We start from the raw sequence: 19683 nt of genomic DNA, 5'->3' as shown, positions 1-19683 counted from the left end.
ATGCCGTCGTCGAATCGACGAGGGATGACCTCTACTTTTTAAAAATAGCGATGACCTTCTAGGGTTAAGAAGTACAATAAATAGATTTAAAAATAAATATAGCATATTTTAATATCCGATAAATTGTGCATATAGTCAGTACAAAAATAATGGAGCAGAACCTCACTAAGAAGGCGAAAAAAAGCAAAGATAAAAACCAAAATTCATACAATAAAAAATATGACGAGTTTAAGATTTAAATCTATTGTGGTCAAGACTTCAACCCATATTTTTTACCTTCTATAATTTATATATAAATTTTTGTTTTTTAATTTTCTGAAAACCATACATGTCATTATCTCCTCATTCATTCTCACCAAATCTCTTTCATACTCACATGTTGTGTTTTTTTTTTCTCTCTCTCATTCTCTCTTCACGATTTAAAGGTTCCTCGCATGTCCGAATAAGTTACATTTCTGCAGGGATGTCATGAATGTTATCGACATAATCGCCATCATTCCGTATTTTATAACATTGGCGACCGTCGTCGCCGAAGAGGAGGATACGTTAAATCTTCCAAAAGCGCCAGTCAGTCCACAGGTATGTTGTCTTGTGTGAGAAACTTAAAAGTACACAAATGCATACATTTTTAGTTTACTTTATTGTTGCTATTACTAGTTGCAAATTATATTGCTTTATAATTACAACAACAACAGTATTTCGAAAATTAAAATATTTATGAAGCATTGCATAATGATTAACAGTGCAAAAAAAATTGTAAAATATGAAAACTACACATTTTATACAACTGATTTGAGAATTATAAGCTAGTATATAAAATTTGAAAAAAGAAAAAATTTTCAAAATTTTTTTCAAAATTTTGTTTTTCAAAAAATTTTTTTTTTGTAGAATTTTTAAAATCACAATTGTTTTTTTCTAAAAAATTAACACTGAAGACCAAAATTCAAAATTATTTATATATTTTTAAGTTTCGAATTGGCTAATGGTTTCGTGTCGCCAAAAAATAATTCATTCAAAAATAGTAAAGCGTTTCTAAATACTTACACTTATAAACAAGTACATAAATACACCTGTATGTAAACATAAATACTCACTTAGTATATATATATAAATATATATCTATTATTGTCTAACTCTATCTTTCACGCTCTCTCTCTACTATATCTATAAATATATATATACTATGTATATAGCAATATATATATTTATATGATAATTTCCATATTATTTTTGTATCAATTTCAATTACTAATCAATACAATAGTATACCCACCGCTATTTGTTACTATTTACTATTTACTAAATACTATAAATTTATGTTTGTTATTAAATGTTCAATTACATAACTATTTACATATACTCTATATATACATACTTATATATAATATTTATATAAAAAAAAAAACAAAAACTATTTACATTTATATATACTATATATAATAATTTGTTGATTGAAAACATGCCATACCGATTATAATTTTTTAGGACAAGTCATCGAATCAGGCTATGTCCTTGGCAATATTACGAGTGATACGATTAGTTCGAGTATTTCGAATATTTAAGTTATCTAGGCATTCGAAGGGTTTACAAATTTTAGGACGAACTCTGAAAGCCTCAATGCGGGAATTAGGTTTACTTATATTTTTCTTATTTATAGGTAAGTTCCAGACGAAAAAAGCAAAACAAAAACAAACAAACCACACACAAAAAATACATACAAAAACACAAAACTCAAAAACTGATAATACCCAACCCATACACCTATACTAAACCCTTCAAAAAAAATTCAACTATACAAACCTTACTCACCACAACCACCACTCTTACTGCTACTACTACCGCTATCACCACCACAACAACTATTACAACTACTACTACTACTACTGCTATTACTATTACCAACCGCGCACAACCATTCTAACGATCTCTATATAAACCCATGCACACGCACTCACACACATAAATCCTTTCAAAAAAGAATCTTTGGATACAAGTACACACACTCAGCTAACACAGTGAGCCCCCGAAAACAAAACACTCACTCTATAAGATCGAAACTATTTTTTTTTTTCTCATATGCTATTTTCTAAAAAATGGCAAAAAATCTAAGAATGCAAATATTTTTGAAAATTTCAAGTCATTTGAATTGTGCTTGGAAATTTCTTATAACAATAATATTTCGGATATCAGTTAAAAGCTCAAAAGTAGATATTAAATGTTTCGAACATAACTAAAATTATTGTCGGAAAATCATAAGACTGCGTTTAGATTATTAATACACGAATACGTAATTTAGAAAATAATCTCAGCAGCAAATATTTAAAAATTTCGATTTATCCTTTCGTATATAAAGATGAAACTGTTAAATATTTAATAATCTTAATTTTAGCAATTTATTTAGCTAAATTTTTTCTATCTGACAGATCTTCATTCTTAGAGAAGAAGATCGATCTAGATCGATTATTAAATTAAATTGAAGCTTAAATTCCAGAAGACCCTGTTTCTAAATTCTTAATTCAAATATCAATATGCAATTTAAAATAATTGTTTGTGTAACCTAAATGAACTCGATACTAAAATTAGTCCTTCTTCCGAATTAAATTATTTTTTATAAAAAAAAATATAAATCAAAACAAAAAAAGTTAATTTAGTTAATAATTAATTGCCTCTATTAAGTCTTAATTTAGTCAATTAGTTATATTATTATTAATTATTATTTTAATAAAAGAAAAAACATTTTAAATTAAAGCAATAAAATTAATTGAGTCAATTAGTTGGCGCCATTAAGCCTTAATTGAATAATTTAATTCATTCTCCTCAATTTAAATTCAAATCAACGCAATTAAAAAATTTATCTTCAAACCTTGTTTGTTAAAACATATTAATGGAAACAATTTACTAATTTACTAAATTAAGAAGAAATCTTAAATACCTCCAAGCAATAAAATAGTTAATTGAGTAAAAATTGCTTTTGAAAATTTAACTTTTTGCGATTATTAAATATTAAAAAATTTTGATTGTGATAAAAAATTTTAAATTATATTATAATTTTGTTAAACAAAATATATTTTTATAACTCATATTAAAATATATAAATATTTTAAAATTTAAATAAAGTCTAATTTTAAATTGTTAAAATTATAAAAATTAATATTATAGTAAATACAAAAGAAATCCATTAAGATACCATCAGATTAAGAATCTTCGGTGAAGTTCTACTTCGCGCAACAAATATCTGTCAACACTTGAGCCTTTTACTGATGTTCAAGAAACTACGAATTAATAACAAAAAATACATTTAAACTTAAATATTTAAAACAGCAAACACAAATACCTTACACATGCACTTTCCCCCCCTACAAATTTATTTCAAACCCACTTCTTACGTTTCCCTCCCTCCGCCAAAGTCCACTATAAGCTTGCAAAGAAATTTTTTTATAAAAAAAACATTTGAAAAGCATACCAAAAACACTTTAATTTCCATATTAAAAAAAAATTACCGCTTTTTCTATAAATATCAAAAATATAGTAAACTTAACATAGTAAAGATGGCAAAGCAAACGCAAAACGAAAATTCATTTGTACTGTACCTTTGAGTGTAAAATGGTAGCGAAAAAAGACAACGAATGATAATAGAAAACTAAAAAAAAAATATTAAAAACTGTGAAAAAAAGTAGTGCTTGGGAAAGTACTTTCCAAAGTACTCCAAAAAGTGCTTTCAAAAGTGCTTCCCAAATCTTTGCCCGCTCACGCAGTATACTTTTTGTGATTTTTTCTCGAATTGTTTTTTTTTTTTTCGACGAAATGTATTTAAGTAATGATTACTCGTAATTTTTGTACTTGTAATTTATACAGGATTATTGTGTAGGTGCTGTGTGTATAACATTTTTTTACTCAAATATTTACAAAAACAAAATTAAAATAAATATATACTTTTGTACATCGATGTATAGCGTACATATATATATATGAGTGTGTGAGTAGGTGTAGGTGTGTAGGTGTTAGGTATTTACATATATACATTTAGATTTAAGCAAGCATAGTTTTAGGCGCATCAATATCATTCATTAACTTAAAGTAGCGGTAACACTTCATTAATGAAAATGAATACTATAAAACATACTTATGTATGTATTTCGTAGTGTGTCGTAGGTACTCACTCATTTATCATATAAGCAAAAGCAACAAAAAAAATATATTTAACAAAATTCTATATAGTGCCTAGAAGTATACTATACAATATTTAAAGTGAAATATAATTTTCACTTTATTAAACCCATATGAAGGCGTATTAAGCTGTTTCTTCTTCCCCAAACCATTGAGGCCTCTACGTACATATGTATATCCGTATTATATAGATATATGATTCATAACTATTTAAACATCACCAAACCAAACCATATCGTCTGAAACCCCTAAAAGTGTGCTACGTCAGCATTTCGATTCCTGAGAAGTAAATATATAGAAATTTACTCGAATTTTAGTCTATTGCTCCTGATATACTTTGACAGAGTAAAACGAATTTGTTTCGCCAAGCAGTCCGTTTGTAATTTTAAGGTGAAATTTAAAATTGGGATTGTCGCCCCGCAAATCGCCGCAGCGTGTATTGTGTCTATGTCAAGCAAGTAGGCGCAATTAACTGTACTGAAACCCACTAACCGGTCACAAAAATTGTAAATAAATGTTATTCTGATACATATTTATGTGTATATGTCTATCGAACCTTGGCAAATCTTTCAAAATTTACGCTAAAAAATATGTTTCTCTCCCTTCAATTACTGAATGTTTTTTGTACTTATACTAATGTGGGTGGGTGTAGTTGCATGCATTCGAATATATATTCTTCATAGATTCTACTGAAAATACTAAAAAATACTACAACTCTTTCACTTGTATTCGTCCTTTTATTTTTAAACTGTACTAACCAACGTCCTTGACATCAAACTCTTCACCGCTCGTAGAAAGTATTTCTCAAGTTCATCAAAAGTGACTTCTATTTAGTAGTAGTTAATCGAATTCATTTCAAAATTCATTTTCCTTTCACTGTGTCTGTAGTAGTGTATTTTTTTCTCTTACTTTGTAACTGTAGTACTAATCTCTTTGGATACTCTTTCTAACCCCATCTCTGACGTCAAGAGTGCTGAGTACTCAGCGCTCGTCTAACTACTAACAAATATACATAACTATATATCTGAGTGTGTTTATCATATTGGTTTTTAGTTCCTTAATTACTTTAATTTTAGGCATTAAATTATTTATAGAATTAAATTATTGAACAAAGAAATTTAGTAGATAAGTGGTATTATATATTCTATAATGATATATTTACATTAGTTATTGTTAAAATCGTCGATTAGTTCTAAATGCAGTCAATTCGTAATTAATCCTGATTAATCAGATTACGATTCAATAGAAAATCAAGTTATAGATTAATTTTATGATTAATTTAATTTAATTTAGAATTTAACTCTATAAATATTAATTCCTTTATCTTCAAACTAATATTTTTAATCTTTTGAAATCCAGAAATAGAAATTAAATACATATAATATTACTTACTACGCTTACCTGAATTGAAAGTAATAATATGAACACAATTTTCGACTTTATTTAATTATATCATAACCTTCAAATGGAAAATCATTTCATTAATTTAAAAATTTCCTTCCATTCAGAACTTTTGCCAGAGTTTTTAAAATAATAATTAAATCAGCACACCAAAAGATTTATATTGGGTTAATTAAACATTTAGTGTAACGTTTTATGGATCAGTATATACTTACGTTACTCCCCTTTCTTTTTGATTTTTCTAGTAAACTTGCTATATCGTTTCTTCAGAGTACGTTTTTACTCTTGTCGGGGACCTTCATTACTGCTTTATTTTTTCAGTGTAGACAGCTAAATGGGAACAAGTAAGAATGAACTTCGGTTAGTTCGGGCGTAACCGAGCATTTTATACTCTCGCAATTTTTTGATTGAATTTTATTAAGATAACACACAATTGGACCCATATATTCGACATAAAGCCCACTAAAATAACGAAAATTATTATATATGCATTTTATATGGGGGCCGAGGACTTAGGTAATTCCTGAACCGATTTCACTCACTATCCAAGACTATACGCTCACTTAATTTTAGGTAACTCATATATTAACAGATATATTCGGTAAAAAGCCCAGCGTATTTTTGAAAAATCCGATATTAACCATTTTTGTTACTAAGGCACACTATTAAACGAAAAAGATTCTCTCTGAATTACATTAAAAAATCAGAGAGATTTACCGATATTTTCGATAAACCCTTACCCTTAGGCACTGAGTTCTTCGTATTCCATAACCGGGGCCTTAAAAAGTTACAGTCCGATTTCCAATTTTTCCACAGATGATACCACAGCTCATGTACAGTATTTTTGTATAATTTTATTTATTAGGTATCAGATGGAATTCAAAAATGGGTTATAGGGGAAGCAGTCGTGGTTGTGAACCGATTTCGCCCATTTTTCATCCGTCTCATCAGGGTGTCAAGAAAATATTAAATACCGAATTTCATTGAAATCGGTCGTGTACTTACTAAAATAGAGTTTTTGACTCATAAGTCGATGGAACCGAACTACCTAGAAGCATTCGGATGACATATAAGAACCTTTAACATTAGATTAGTGCACAACAATAGATGCAGATGGAGCTTCTCTATCCATTTCAAGAACGGATAGAAAATTTATATAATGACATATTTACTTTTTTCTAGCAAATTTGCTGGAAAAGAAACCTGTTAAATTTTTTCGAAAAATTCTTTTGAAAAAAATATATTTTTTTTTGTTTTTTTTTTGTGAAAATATAGATGAATATATTTATTTGTATTTTTTCAAAGATTAATGGAGTTGTAAGTTTCTTTTATGAATATTATTTTCAATCCATAAGCTAAGTTAATGAAAACAAGTTATTTATGCTGACCAACTTATTAAGCATTCGAGGTTGTTTCTTTTATATAAGTCCTTAAGCTACTTTAAGATTTTAACACAGATATGTATATTTCAGATATAATACTATTTTTTTTTTGGTATTTTATTATGTAGAAAATAAGGAATAAGAATAATAATATATTTAATAATAAAATTGTATATTTACATACTGGTAAGTTATTTAATAATATTTATTCCATCACTTTTTATAATTTTCAATTATTTTTCAACTTTATATCTATGTACCCTTTACTAAAACTGAATTCAATTTTTTTATTGACTTGCTCACACTTCTCACTTTAACTACTTCACCTTAACACTGCATCTATTGCAAATCCTTTATTTTTACTAATTCTTACCACTTCTGCGCACTCACGTCCCACAACCACCACCACCCCCCTGCCAACCTTGTGTTGTATGCACTGCCAAGCCCGATTGACATATTCACAATACCCTACGAAATTTTTGGGGATTCGTCCACCAATTTCAAATGCTTAAAATTGCAAATTTCGTCGACTGCTATTGTGCTTTAACCACAACAACAACAAAAACAGCAAATACCAAATACCAATACCAATACCAATATTTTGCTTTCATTTGTGTAATTGAAAGTTTTGTGGCCTAACAAGTTTTGTTTGTGTTGTTGCGTTCAAGTTTTACCATAATCTCTACGTCTGTCATACTTACATACATAAATACATATGTTATAAATATCTATAAATATTGTGCTAAAATACAGTTATTTTTTTTTTTTTGCAAATCGTAGTAAATGTAGTCTCATCGTTTTGTCTCATGTTGCAAATCTATATCGTTGTATAATTACTATTTTTTTTTTACTTCAATATACGCGACGCCTCGCCTTCGTCAACGTTTTGTACAAACAATTGCATATATAGTAAATACATACATACAAGCATTAAATATTCGTACTAAATTAATAGTCGTCTAAATCATCGTTGTAATTAATAAACGTCGTAATTGTTTAGTTGCTATCAGTTTGTAGTTGCCTCAAGCAAATTTAATAAAAAGAAAGAAAATAACAAAAAATAACGCGAAAAGAATGGTAAATGGATGAGTAAACAATAATGGAGAATTTTTTAATATAATTTATTCAATATTATTTAATCATTTAATCAAATAAATAAAAATAAAATTTATGAATTTGACTTGAATCAAATTTTCTTTTTTCACTGATGCCAATAATATTGTTCAATTGGAATAATTAAAGAAAATTCTGTAAAACTATAATATTTTGTATAAATTTTAATTAAAAAATATTTAACTTAATTGAGTTTTAATTGATCTAAATTAGTTAATTAATTAAAATTAATTTAAATATTTAAAGTAGAGCGAATTGAATGAACATCGATTAATTTATTTAATTAATTTAGAGTTGATAAAAAAATTATTTGATAATTAGAATGAAATTAAGTACAAATTAAATATATATACGGAAATCTTATAAATTAATTTTTAAAAATTCTGATAATTAGTCAAATTAAATGAAATTGTGTTCACTTAGCTTTAATATCAAATTAATTGAGTGAAATTAAATGAGGAAAAAAATAATTTATGTTAAAATATTAGCTGAAATTTAAGAAAATATTTTAAATATAGTGATATTATTAATTCGTCGTATTAGCAATTCGTCGTCTATTCACCATTCCTTTCGTTAGATTAATACATAATTAATATTACAAAACCAAAAGTTTACGAATATGCACCCCGTTAATATTACTAATCAACAAAATTAAATAGCTTAGCGTAGCGTTTATAAATATTACTAACTACTAATATTAACATTTACCACTTTACCACATACTAATGACTTTTGACCAGTAACGTAAAATCCATGCGATGTAACGGACACATATAAAGGACTGGTAGGTCAAACGGTAAATTTAAACAACAATTTACACTTTAGACAATTAGTATAGTCAAATTCTCTTATAATTGTATTCACTTAGTGATTTCTAAAATATATTGTAGGGTACTATAAATATGGTCCATAGGGTTAAGGAGCACACCTAGTGTAATGGCCTAAAAAAAGGTGATTTTTGGGAAGTTTTTTTACAAAAAATACTTTATCAATTATTTCAAAATTTTAAGAATATATTTGTACATTTTTCAAGAATATATAGTGAAATTTTTGAAGAAAAAACTTAAGTATTTTTTAAGTTATAGTCGATCTCCAACGGTCCTTCATTGCTACAGTGATTCCGGCCTTCTCCGTGGATGAAATCTAAAAAAACTTATCCTTAAACTAGATAATATTGTCTGTACAATGACCTACGATAAAAAAAATTGACAATATGGCGGCGTTTAAACAAAATAGTCAAATTTTACCCAAGATTTCGGTCGTTTTTGGCCTGCCAAAATTCGATTTTTTGATCAGTTCAAAAATCGATAGGTCATTGTACGGCGAAATATATATAGAACATGTAAAAAAAATTCGATAGTGATCGGATCATTTGTTTTTGAGTAATCACTGCAGCAAATTCGGAAAATGCTGTTTCGAGAAAAACACGTTTAAAGATTAAATGATCGTTTCACTGTTTCCGAGCGGCTGCTCTTTAAATTGCTATAAATCAAAAACTATTACTACTACTACTATAAATTTTTTTTGAAATTTCACACTAGGTGTGCTCCTTAAAATTGATAAAAAATTAGTTCGAAAGTCTATAATTCCTTCTTTATATGTATGCATCCAAGTGCCTTAGGACAATAATAATTATAAGTGGATAATTGGATGATAATCGAGGATTTCCTTATCAAAATTATTTATGAAATTTACAATATTCCAATTCAGTGTACTAACATTCAAAGTAAATTATCTTACAGTAATTTTTTACTTGAACTTGACCACTATTTTCTTCAAAGAAGAATATCTCGTACCATTTATTTTTAAATGATATCCAAAGAAACATATACCAGCACCTTCACGTAAAATTTTAACTACAATCAGATGTATATTTATGAAGTCAGTCGAAATTCACTGTGTTTTCTTAGGAAAAGTACATTTTCAAAATATGTTAGTCTTCTAATCACATCTAACTTTCAATTTAACTTTAAATTATTACTTTTTTAGCATCTTAACGACTTTCCTATGTGAGGTTCCGGCATATTTTGAATCACTTTCAACGAACTAAATATGCATTATTAATGCATGCGAAAGTTCCACTTCGCCTTTTCAATGCATCACGTCTGTACCGAAGAAATTAATTAAAATATGAGCTCTTTAGGCAACTTTTACAAAAACTGTTTCGTTTACTTGCCATTTATTTATTTTCATATTATATTTCAAAGGACAATTGAAAAAATCAGCTTTGACTAGTTAAACGGCAGGGTGACACATAATAACTGAAATGTTTAGTTAAAAAAACTTTGACAGTGCAAATAAAACGTTTAGTGTGACATAGAATTTCTTGTGACGACACGTAATCTCTTCTCTATCCATTAAACTCTTTCTACCAACTATTTCAATGTTACTACAAAATTTACATAAACATATTAAATAAAACAATAAATATTTTGTGAGTTAATGCCTGTGCTGTAGAGTTTAGCTAATGTGTTTCTACGTGACGCTAAATATATGTTAAAAATATACTAAACATGTTAATAAATTAAGTAAAAAGTTATTTATATATTATAAATACATATATTTAATGCCGCTATACAAATACAAAATACGCATACGAGTATTAGAAAACTAACATTTAGTAGCTTTACTAAATAAGTTACAAAACAGCCACGCTATGTACATGCCTACAGAAATAGTATATATTGCCAACGAAATATTATCAATAATTTTTTTTTGTAGCGCAATAACCAACTAAATAATATTTAGTTTATTTTTCAGCGAAAAAGAAAACGTACAATGCATATATTGTAGTATTCTCAGAAAAAAGGTTCAGTATAAATTGTTTGTATGCAAAAACTTACTATGGCTACTATTAGTGAAATAGTTAGTTTTGAAATGAAATTTTTTATATGAATTTAATAGTATTTTAGTTGCAGTTTTTCTATATGATTTGCACATTTAGTTAACCTGAAATTATATGCGAAAACAAACAAACCAACAACATAATTAAACACATAAAACATAGTTTTTAAATACAAATATATTTTTTCAATCCCACCTTTTGCGCTACCCAAAACTAGACTCTTACTCAGTTCTTTGTTAATAAGTGCACAAAAGAATTTGTTTTACAACAGTTTGTTTAATTTATATTTTCTGTAGACTAGCTACTTAGTTAATATAATAGTTAAATTAAAGTTTATCAGCAATTCATAAAATTTTTTTATTTACTTTTAGTGAAATGTTCAATTTAACTTGTTGCTAAAAGTTTAAAATAATCAAAATTTTCAGTTTGTTTTTATGTAGTTAACTTTAAAAAATATTTTTATGCATAAATATGCGCATATACTATATATTATAGTTATTATTTTTAAATAACTTGTGGTTCTTAACGACAAGTCATTGTGGTTAACAAAGCAAATACAGTACACATATGAGTAAAAAAAAAATATTTATATACAAAATCTTAGAAAAATAAAAATATTATTTGTAAATATTTGTGTGCTCTTATGCTTGTAGCTTATATAAAAAAAAGTATTTTTTTTTTATATAAAAAACTTGATAGTGAAATATTTTGCAAAATTCCAAGCAGAATTTAAACTGAAGTATTTAAAAATCAAATTTACAACTATTTATATACATTATCTTTATCAAATTATTTGCCTTTTACAATACAATTTTGTAATTTCACTAATGATTTTAACATTTCCTTCATCCATTTACCGCTTATCCTTAAAACGCAAACAATATATATGAAAAAATATATATATATATCTGAACAAATTCACTCACATTGCCTTGATTGATTTGTCTGTGTACATGGGAATAATAATGCTCGTGTATGACGTCGTACCCCGTGCCGTAACGTAGGCGTTGTTCTATTCTCTTCGGCGGTTTATTTTGCGGAAGCTGGTGCCGAAATGTCCTTCTTCAAATCCATACCAGACGCATTTTGGTGGGCAGTGGTTACCATGACCACAGTGGGATATGGTGATATGAGGTATACTTACATAAAATTGCAAAATTACATAAAAAAAAAAAAAAAACCAATTAGTTAATGTAAACTATGGAAAATTTAATAAATAATTAAATAAATGTCAGGGACGGTTAATATATTGAAAATAAAATTTAAATTTGAAGTTAATTTTGAAAATAAAAATATTGCAAAAAATTGTGAAAAATTGCAAGAAAACCTTTTCGATTTTCTAATGTCAAGACAAGAAAAGACATAACAGGGCAAGAGAGGACAAGTAAACACAAGACAAGACAAGACAAGATAAGACAAGACAAGACAAGACAAGACAAGTCAAGACAAGACAAGACAAGTCAAGACAAGACAAGACAAGACAAGACAAGACAAGACAAGACAAAACAAGAGAGGACAAGACAGGACAAGACAGGACAAGACAAAACATGACAAGACAAGACAAGACATGACATGACATGACATGACATGACATGACAAGACAAGACAAGACACGTCAAGACAAGACAAGACATGGCATGACATGATATGAAATGACCACATATTTAATTTTGAGCTTGAAAAAAGTAACATTTTGTATATAAATATTTAATTTAAAGTTTAAATTGTTTTTCTTTACTTATTAAACAAAACTTAAATCTCATATAGAGAATTTGCGTAAAATATCTTAAATAAACACAATTTTATCCATTAAATTAAAAATAATAATTTCTTTGCAACTCCATTAAATTTCTTGTACTCAAAATGACCGTCCCTGATGCTTATTGACAATATGCTATAATATTAATATTGTTAACTGTACAAATGTCTGCATATCGTCGTGCTACTTTGTTGTGAAGGATCTGTACTTTTACTGCAGCTATCACTATATTACCAAAATACCTATTTTCTCAAACTCTTATGTATCTCTTTGTATTTTTTTTATTTAATTATTTATTCATAATTAAATGTTTTGATTTCTAAACTGTGCAAACTAAAAACAAAAAAATATAAATAATTAAAAAAGCGTATATAAAAAAAAACATATAATATTAATAAGCAAGTCATTTCTGTGTGCCTCTGTGTCACCAAATATGCATTGTGTTGCATATGCATCACACTGTGGCTACCTTCAGTGTCGTTTCGTTGTACGCCAGTTATTCAATATATTAAATGTGACATTTTCGGTTAATTTTTGGTTGTGCGTATACAATTGTAAAATATTTCATTTATTCTAACAAATCATGTGTACGTGTATGTGTTGAAAAGAACAATTTAAATATTGAATATTAAATATTGTATAAAGTGCTGTGTGTGCGTGTGCGTGTTGTGTTTACAAATATTATGTGCCAACAACAAATTGTTTTAGTGCTGAATGGATTTTCGGTTATGATTTTATTTATTTAATTTTGTCACATTCATTTGTAATCAACTCTTTTGTGTAATTTAGTCAATTATTATTTGTCAAATATTAAGCAAATTTCATTTATTTATTTTGAATTTTTTGTTTCTCGATTGCATGAATATCAATAATTTAGCCCAAGCAGAACATAATACATTTTCTTCGTATTCAAAAATAAAAAATACAGATTCTTAACAAGTGAAATTCTATTTTGCAACGTATCACCATATTTCATGAAGAGGGCGAATATTTCAAAAAAAAAATGTCCAGTGAACTCCTGCCAAATGCTAATTTGTTTGTACTTCGGTGCTTAGCAATATTAATTGATAAAAATGTGTTAGTGACTAAATTTTAAGGAAGAGCAACGAAAAGCACTTTTTTCATACATAAACAAAAATTTATAGGAATTTTAATGTTTATGACATTACTTCCAGACACATGACATCGCATAAAATCTTCTATTCAATATCTTATCCCTTTTATAGAATTAAGTGTTGGAATTCGATAGTCGGGCGCGCTTAACAAATCATATATATATTGTCTGTTGGTTTTAAATCTTATCCGTTCTTTGCTTTTCTCTTTTTTTTCAAAAAAAAATATATTTTTCTTAAGAAAAAATCATAAAAATAATTTATTAAATTAAATTAAAAAAAAAGAAACTTTCACATAAATTCTGCTTGGGATACGTACTTATAGTACATTGCTTTCTTTTAATGCGAAAAATAAAATTATAAAAATATTTAAACAATATAATTTGCTATGCTGTTCAAGCTTATCAATTGAAAACAAAAATCCGTTTTTGATATATCATCTTCAAAACCACAAAAATATTACCGAAAAGCAAATCAATATTTGCTGCAAGAAAATCGGTATTTTCAACAAAAAAAAATTAATTTTAAGCATTCAAAAATTTAGCGCGTTCTATGACAAAGTACAAGTAAAAGTAAACACTGAATTATGTTTCCAAAAAGAAATTTATGAAAAAATATCCTTACATTACTAACAGATTTCTACACCAAATACCATTCAATGCCACTAACAGTACCAACATCATTACTAAAAAATAAAATTAATAATAAATACTGCCAATACAGAACTACTACTACTTACTTAATTGAATATCCCTCATATAAACCATACATGATAACAAATTAATTCATAAATATTTGAAAATCGCCCGCCAAACCCAAAGTCTCCTTACTTAAAAAGCCACCATTATATCATACCTCTCTCATCCATACTTTGCTTTTCATCAACCTTCACTCCTTTATGCATATTTCTACTCATTTCCCTTAATAATCCCTTTTTTAAATCCCCTCATCCTCAACTAATTCCTTCAGTAAAAAAAAAGACAAATTCACTATTTTTCCTTGCAACAACAATCATAGCGAAGAAACCAATAGATTTGTTTGATTTTAGGCGTTGTACTCTTCTCATCGGCGGTTTATTTTGCGGAAGCTGGAAGCGAAAATTCCTTCTTCAAGTCCATACCCGATGCATTTTGGTGGGCTGTCGTTACCATGACAACCGTTGGATATGGTGACATGACGTATGCAAAATCTACTAATATTAATTATTTTCACTTACTATTTAACTAGTATCTATTATATAATTTTTTTTGTTAACTTTTCGCATAAGTTCATTTGCTGCGTATACTTATACTACATGAATATATAATTTTTCGATTTTTAAATTGAAAATATACAAATTTTATTTTGCTTACTGAAGCAATGAAATTAAGTGGCGAAATTAAAAAAAAATATTTTAAAAATTAAAAAATTAAAAAAAAAATTAGAAAAAAATATTACAAAAATTAAAAAAAATTTAAAAAATTTAAATAAAAATTTAAAATTAAAAAAATTAAAAAAAAATTTTTAAAAATTTAATAAAAATTTAAAAAATTTTTTCTATGTAATTTACGTAATTAATTTTGCCACTACGTTTCATTTCTTCCAGCTCCAAAATTCACCCATATAAGCTTGTAATTTGTATTTCTTTTGTTTTGCAAATTCTTGCAAACGTGTGCAAATCGCTTATTGAAATACTTAGCTATACAAAAAGCATTCAGTTCAGTTGAATTTAGCGTTTCACATCATCATCACAAAAAAAATATATAAATATTGTGCGAAATCACTTTACAATTTCAAAACAATAGATTTGCATTCGAACTCATCTGTCGCATCTTTATCTTCAATAATCATATCACTCACACATACAAACATTAACATTTGTATAACAACAATTCGCATTTCTATTTTCATAATTCATACATACATACATACATATGTACTTGCATCGCGCCTGCATTAACAGCCATTCAATATATGTACATGCATACATACATACATACATTTCCAACTGACACTCACTCACTCACCAATTGCATCCAAATCGTTTTCTCTTATACACAACATTCGATAAGCTTCCATGATTTCATTCAATTACATTTTTACTATCCATCCGCCTTCCTTTCGTCTTTCGTCAAGCGCCCTAAATTGTTAAAACACACACACTCGTAATCACTCATCTAACTGCGCTGAAACATTTATTTGAAAAAAAGAACAACAACAATAAATAAGCAGGCAGGTGTGCACAACAACTACAACACATTGCACTTGTTCATTTCTTTTACTTACTATTCTTCTGCATCATCACACCTTGATTTCCTTTCTTGGTTCGTTCGCGCTTTCACCCATATAAATCCATAATTCCACTCACCCATGTATTAAGCTGAGTTCACACTTGGTTTCAGAAATGACACCTTTTTCAAAAATTTTGCAAAAATAAATAATATTTATTAAAATATAATATTTAATAATCTTTAGTGGGAATGCAATTTTATGAAAATAATTCATTGAAAAACAATTTTAAAATATTATTAATTTTTTCTATACATATTGAAAAACATTATTATGCGATCATATATTTCGTTCATATCCTTTATAGATTAATACATTAGGAAATATCTACAAATCCCTCAAAGACTTGGTTTAAGGACCTTTTCCTCTCTTAATAAGTATGCTCTATGTGGCAAAAAACTTTAAAAATCTTAAATAAAAAATCAAAAATTAATGACCTGAAAACTCCATGTTTTAAGAACAAGATTCTTCTTCTTCTAATTTTCTTAGTATTCATTCGAATCTCCACTGAAATTAAAGCCCAGTTTCTACACAATTCTCAATTTTAATATTTTTAATAATTTAATAACTCGTTGCTGTTGCCCTAATTACATCTATTATAAAAATAATTTTTTAAAAACCATATTTTTTACTAAGAAATATGTTTTAGTATTGTCAATATTGGTCCCACACAGGAAACCATAGATTTGAACTGATTTGAACTCCAAATCAATAAACTTACTAAATTAAATCATCAAATCGTTTTACAAAAACAACACTGAATGTAGTTTAACATAATTTCAAGCAACCTTACTTTATATATCCAATAGCTGGACATTAAATGTACGCAAAGATATTTAAAAAAATATTTGCATTCCACATATGAATGAATAATTACTTAAAGTTCTCCGAATTTTTTAAGACATATTTAATAATTAAATTCGTTGTTGACTATCTATAAATAAATATCTTAAAAAGCGGATATATAGTTTATATATGGACAGTGTTGGAACTGAATCTCAAATGGTTTAAATATCTTTCATCTATATTTTATGGAGACAAATTAAAACGGAGACAAAATCAAACTCATTGATTGAAACACAGTCCATAACCAGGCTTCCAAATAAAGTAAAAGTTTTTGACTTTAAATTTCGTAGTACTGCTTAAGTGTTTTAACCTTCAATATTATTCGAATATTGATATGGATTCAACTTAACTGGATTTAAGATTGAAATTACCATATGATTACATCGTATGTATTTCTGTAAACCCAATTGGAAATAATGAGTTTTCTAAAAAAATATTCCACTAGACGAAGGAGGGTTTTGAATACACACTATCTGTATAACAATCCAAAGATCTGTAGCGAAAAAAATATAACTAATCATATCAAAATTATATGCGAATCTTATCTCAGATCATATTAAATTTTGGACCCTCTAACCACCGATGAGTACTCTATTTCAAGCACTCTACTATTTCTAGTAAATTTTTAAATCACTACGAATTAAATTCAACTTCAAAATCACTCACTATTTACAAAATTTTCAACAATTCCGAATGATGCTGTTATCGTTTCTTTATTGAATAACTAAATCAATTTTGTTCTGTGCATGTGGGCATGTTTAAAATTTATTATGCTTTATGCTTTATTATGATTAAAATCTGGCAAAAGTTGTGATGGCTAAAAGTTAAATTGCTCTTTTTTTTCCTTTCACTTAATTGATGGTAAAAATGCGCAAATTATTTGATTGAGAAAATTTGTGTCATTTATTGGACTAACCATATTATTTTTTTATTCTCATTTAGTATACTATTTTTATGCCATGTTCTGTTCGTTTATTTTGCTTCATTTTATTTTCTATAAATGTTAAATCATGTGTTTCTTTTGAGAATATACCGTTATATGTTTGTACATACAATATATTTATACAAAAGATATAAATGAATATGTTGTACAGGCTTATATATTCATGGTTAAAGAGAAATCATATCATGCATAAATCACACATTCGCTTTTAATATATTTCACTGTGTACATTGCTACTCTACTATATAGTCGATATGTACCAAAAACATTTGTTTCGCCAGTATTTCCCACTGTTTATTTAAAACTTTATAACAGGATTTAAAGTTCTTCCTAAAGTAATGGATATTATAATAAAATTTTGGAGTGAAGTGACTCAAGATCTACAATGTCTGTCTATAAGGATATTCGAATTTGTTGTCTTCTTCGAAAGCTTCCTTATTTGTAATATATTATTTTTGCTCTACAAATATTGTTCTCTGAACAAGATATGAAATAATAAAAGTTTATTTTATACTGTTAATCGAAGCTATAAACATTTCTTGAGATACCATACTAGTTTCTGAAGCAATAAGACAAGTCTTCATACCATTTCTTGCTTTCCGTTTCATTCCAACAGATCTGTTATATTTTAATATACAGCCGAAGAGACGATCGATTTTTATAGACTTCTTAAAGCCTAAACCTATGAAGTGTGCTATTAGACCACGCGATCTTGTATTAAAAATAATCTAGCCGACAGTTGGCACTCAAAATAAGCTTCAAAGCATTATAAACGATGTGTATCCTTTCAGCAGCTCAGTACGAATTCTTTTGAGAAATATATATTTCGATATTACACCGCTTGTCTGAGAGAACATTGCGGTTTGCTTGGCGAATTTTTGTTAGCTCTAGCTCATTCGTAAATGGTGAGACTTTATCCATCTGAATTGCTACCACTAGCGGTAAACTCAGATTAAAAGTTAGTCTCCACTACGTTAAAATAAAACTCCCTTGGAGCCTAACAGCGTTTCAATCTTCTGTTTCTAGTTAATTATTCTTTCAGATAAAATATGAATGAATATGCTCGCCATTCTGATAAACTTACATTATAAAATCCTTACCAAAAAAACACATTCTCGTATTCTCCTAAAAATTCACCCAGCAAAGTACTCATCCAACGCTATAGACATCCCATATAAATTCACAAAAATATTCATTATAAGAAGCTTGCATGTAACATCATAAAATTATGTAAATATTAATTCAATTATAAATTTAAAGAAAATATAATCAGCATTGAAAGCACTATACTCATATATAGAAAAGATCGCAATACAATAAAACATAAACTCACATTTTACATATCAAATATTATAAAAAACTACGATCTCTCGCTATCTACCTACTATCTATCAACCACTCTCGCTCTTGCTCTCTCACCGCTCCTCTCAAACTATATTACAATAAGTAGTGTCTCGTCACATTCAACGTATTCCGCTCATATAACGTCACTGTATATATTATATGCTATTCACACGATTTTTTTCGATACATCACCTGAAAATATAACTTAATCTATATATATATTTATAATTTTTACAATTTAACAATCGTTGTCAACATCTCTACTACTTATTCCTCCTACTTCCAAATGCAAAAATGAATCTCTCAACGTAGTATATATATTCTCTTATTTGTAACTAAAAATGTTTTTTTTTTTAATTTTACTTTATATGTTTAATGTATTTTTATAAATCATATATTATATGTATATGAATATATATCGTTCTCGATATTTTTTATACTTATTTACATATATGAAAAAACCAAAATCAGTTTAAGAAATTTTACTTTACATTTTTATATAT

General features: G+C 27.3%; 1 protein-coding gene across 9 annotated transcripts in view; it reads left to right on the top strand.

Moving 5' to 3' along the window:
* Positions 1-19683, top strand: part of Sh_1 (potassium voltage-gated channel protein Shaker) — a 390305-nt gene that overhangs the window by 344227 nt on the left and 26395 nt on the right. For 7 of the 9 annotated variants that reach the window (XM_054231434.1, XM_054231432.1, XM_054231433.1 and 4 more), the window contains exons 7-9: positions 426-579; positions 1486-1657; positions 14828-14957. In XM_054231434.1, coding sequence (XP_054087409.1) covers positions 426-579; positions 1486-1657; positions 14828-14957 — 456 coding nt within the window. The remainder of the gene's footprint in view (positions 1-425; positions 580-1485; positions 1658-14827; positions 14958-19683) is intronic. The other 2 variants (XM_054231435.1, XM_054231436.1) reach the window with 2 other exon arrangements.

Source organism: Zeugodacus cucurbitae, chromosome 5 (genome assembly GCF_028554725.1).
Source record: "Zeugodacus cucurbitae isolate PBARC_wt_2022May chromosome 5, idZeuCucr1.2, whole genome shotgun sequence".
Classification (NCBI taxonomy): domain Eukaryota; kingdom Metazoa; phylum Arthropoda; class Insecta; order Diptera; family Tephritidae; genus Zeugodacus; species Zeugodacus cucurbitae.
Note: the sequence above shows the minus strand (reverse complement) of the source record. Positions and strands in the feature narration are given on the sequence as shown.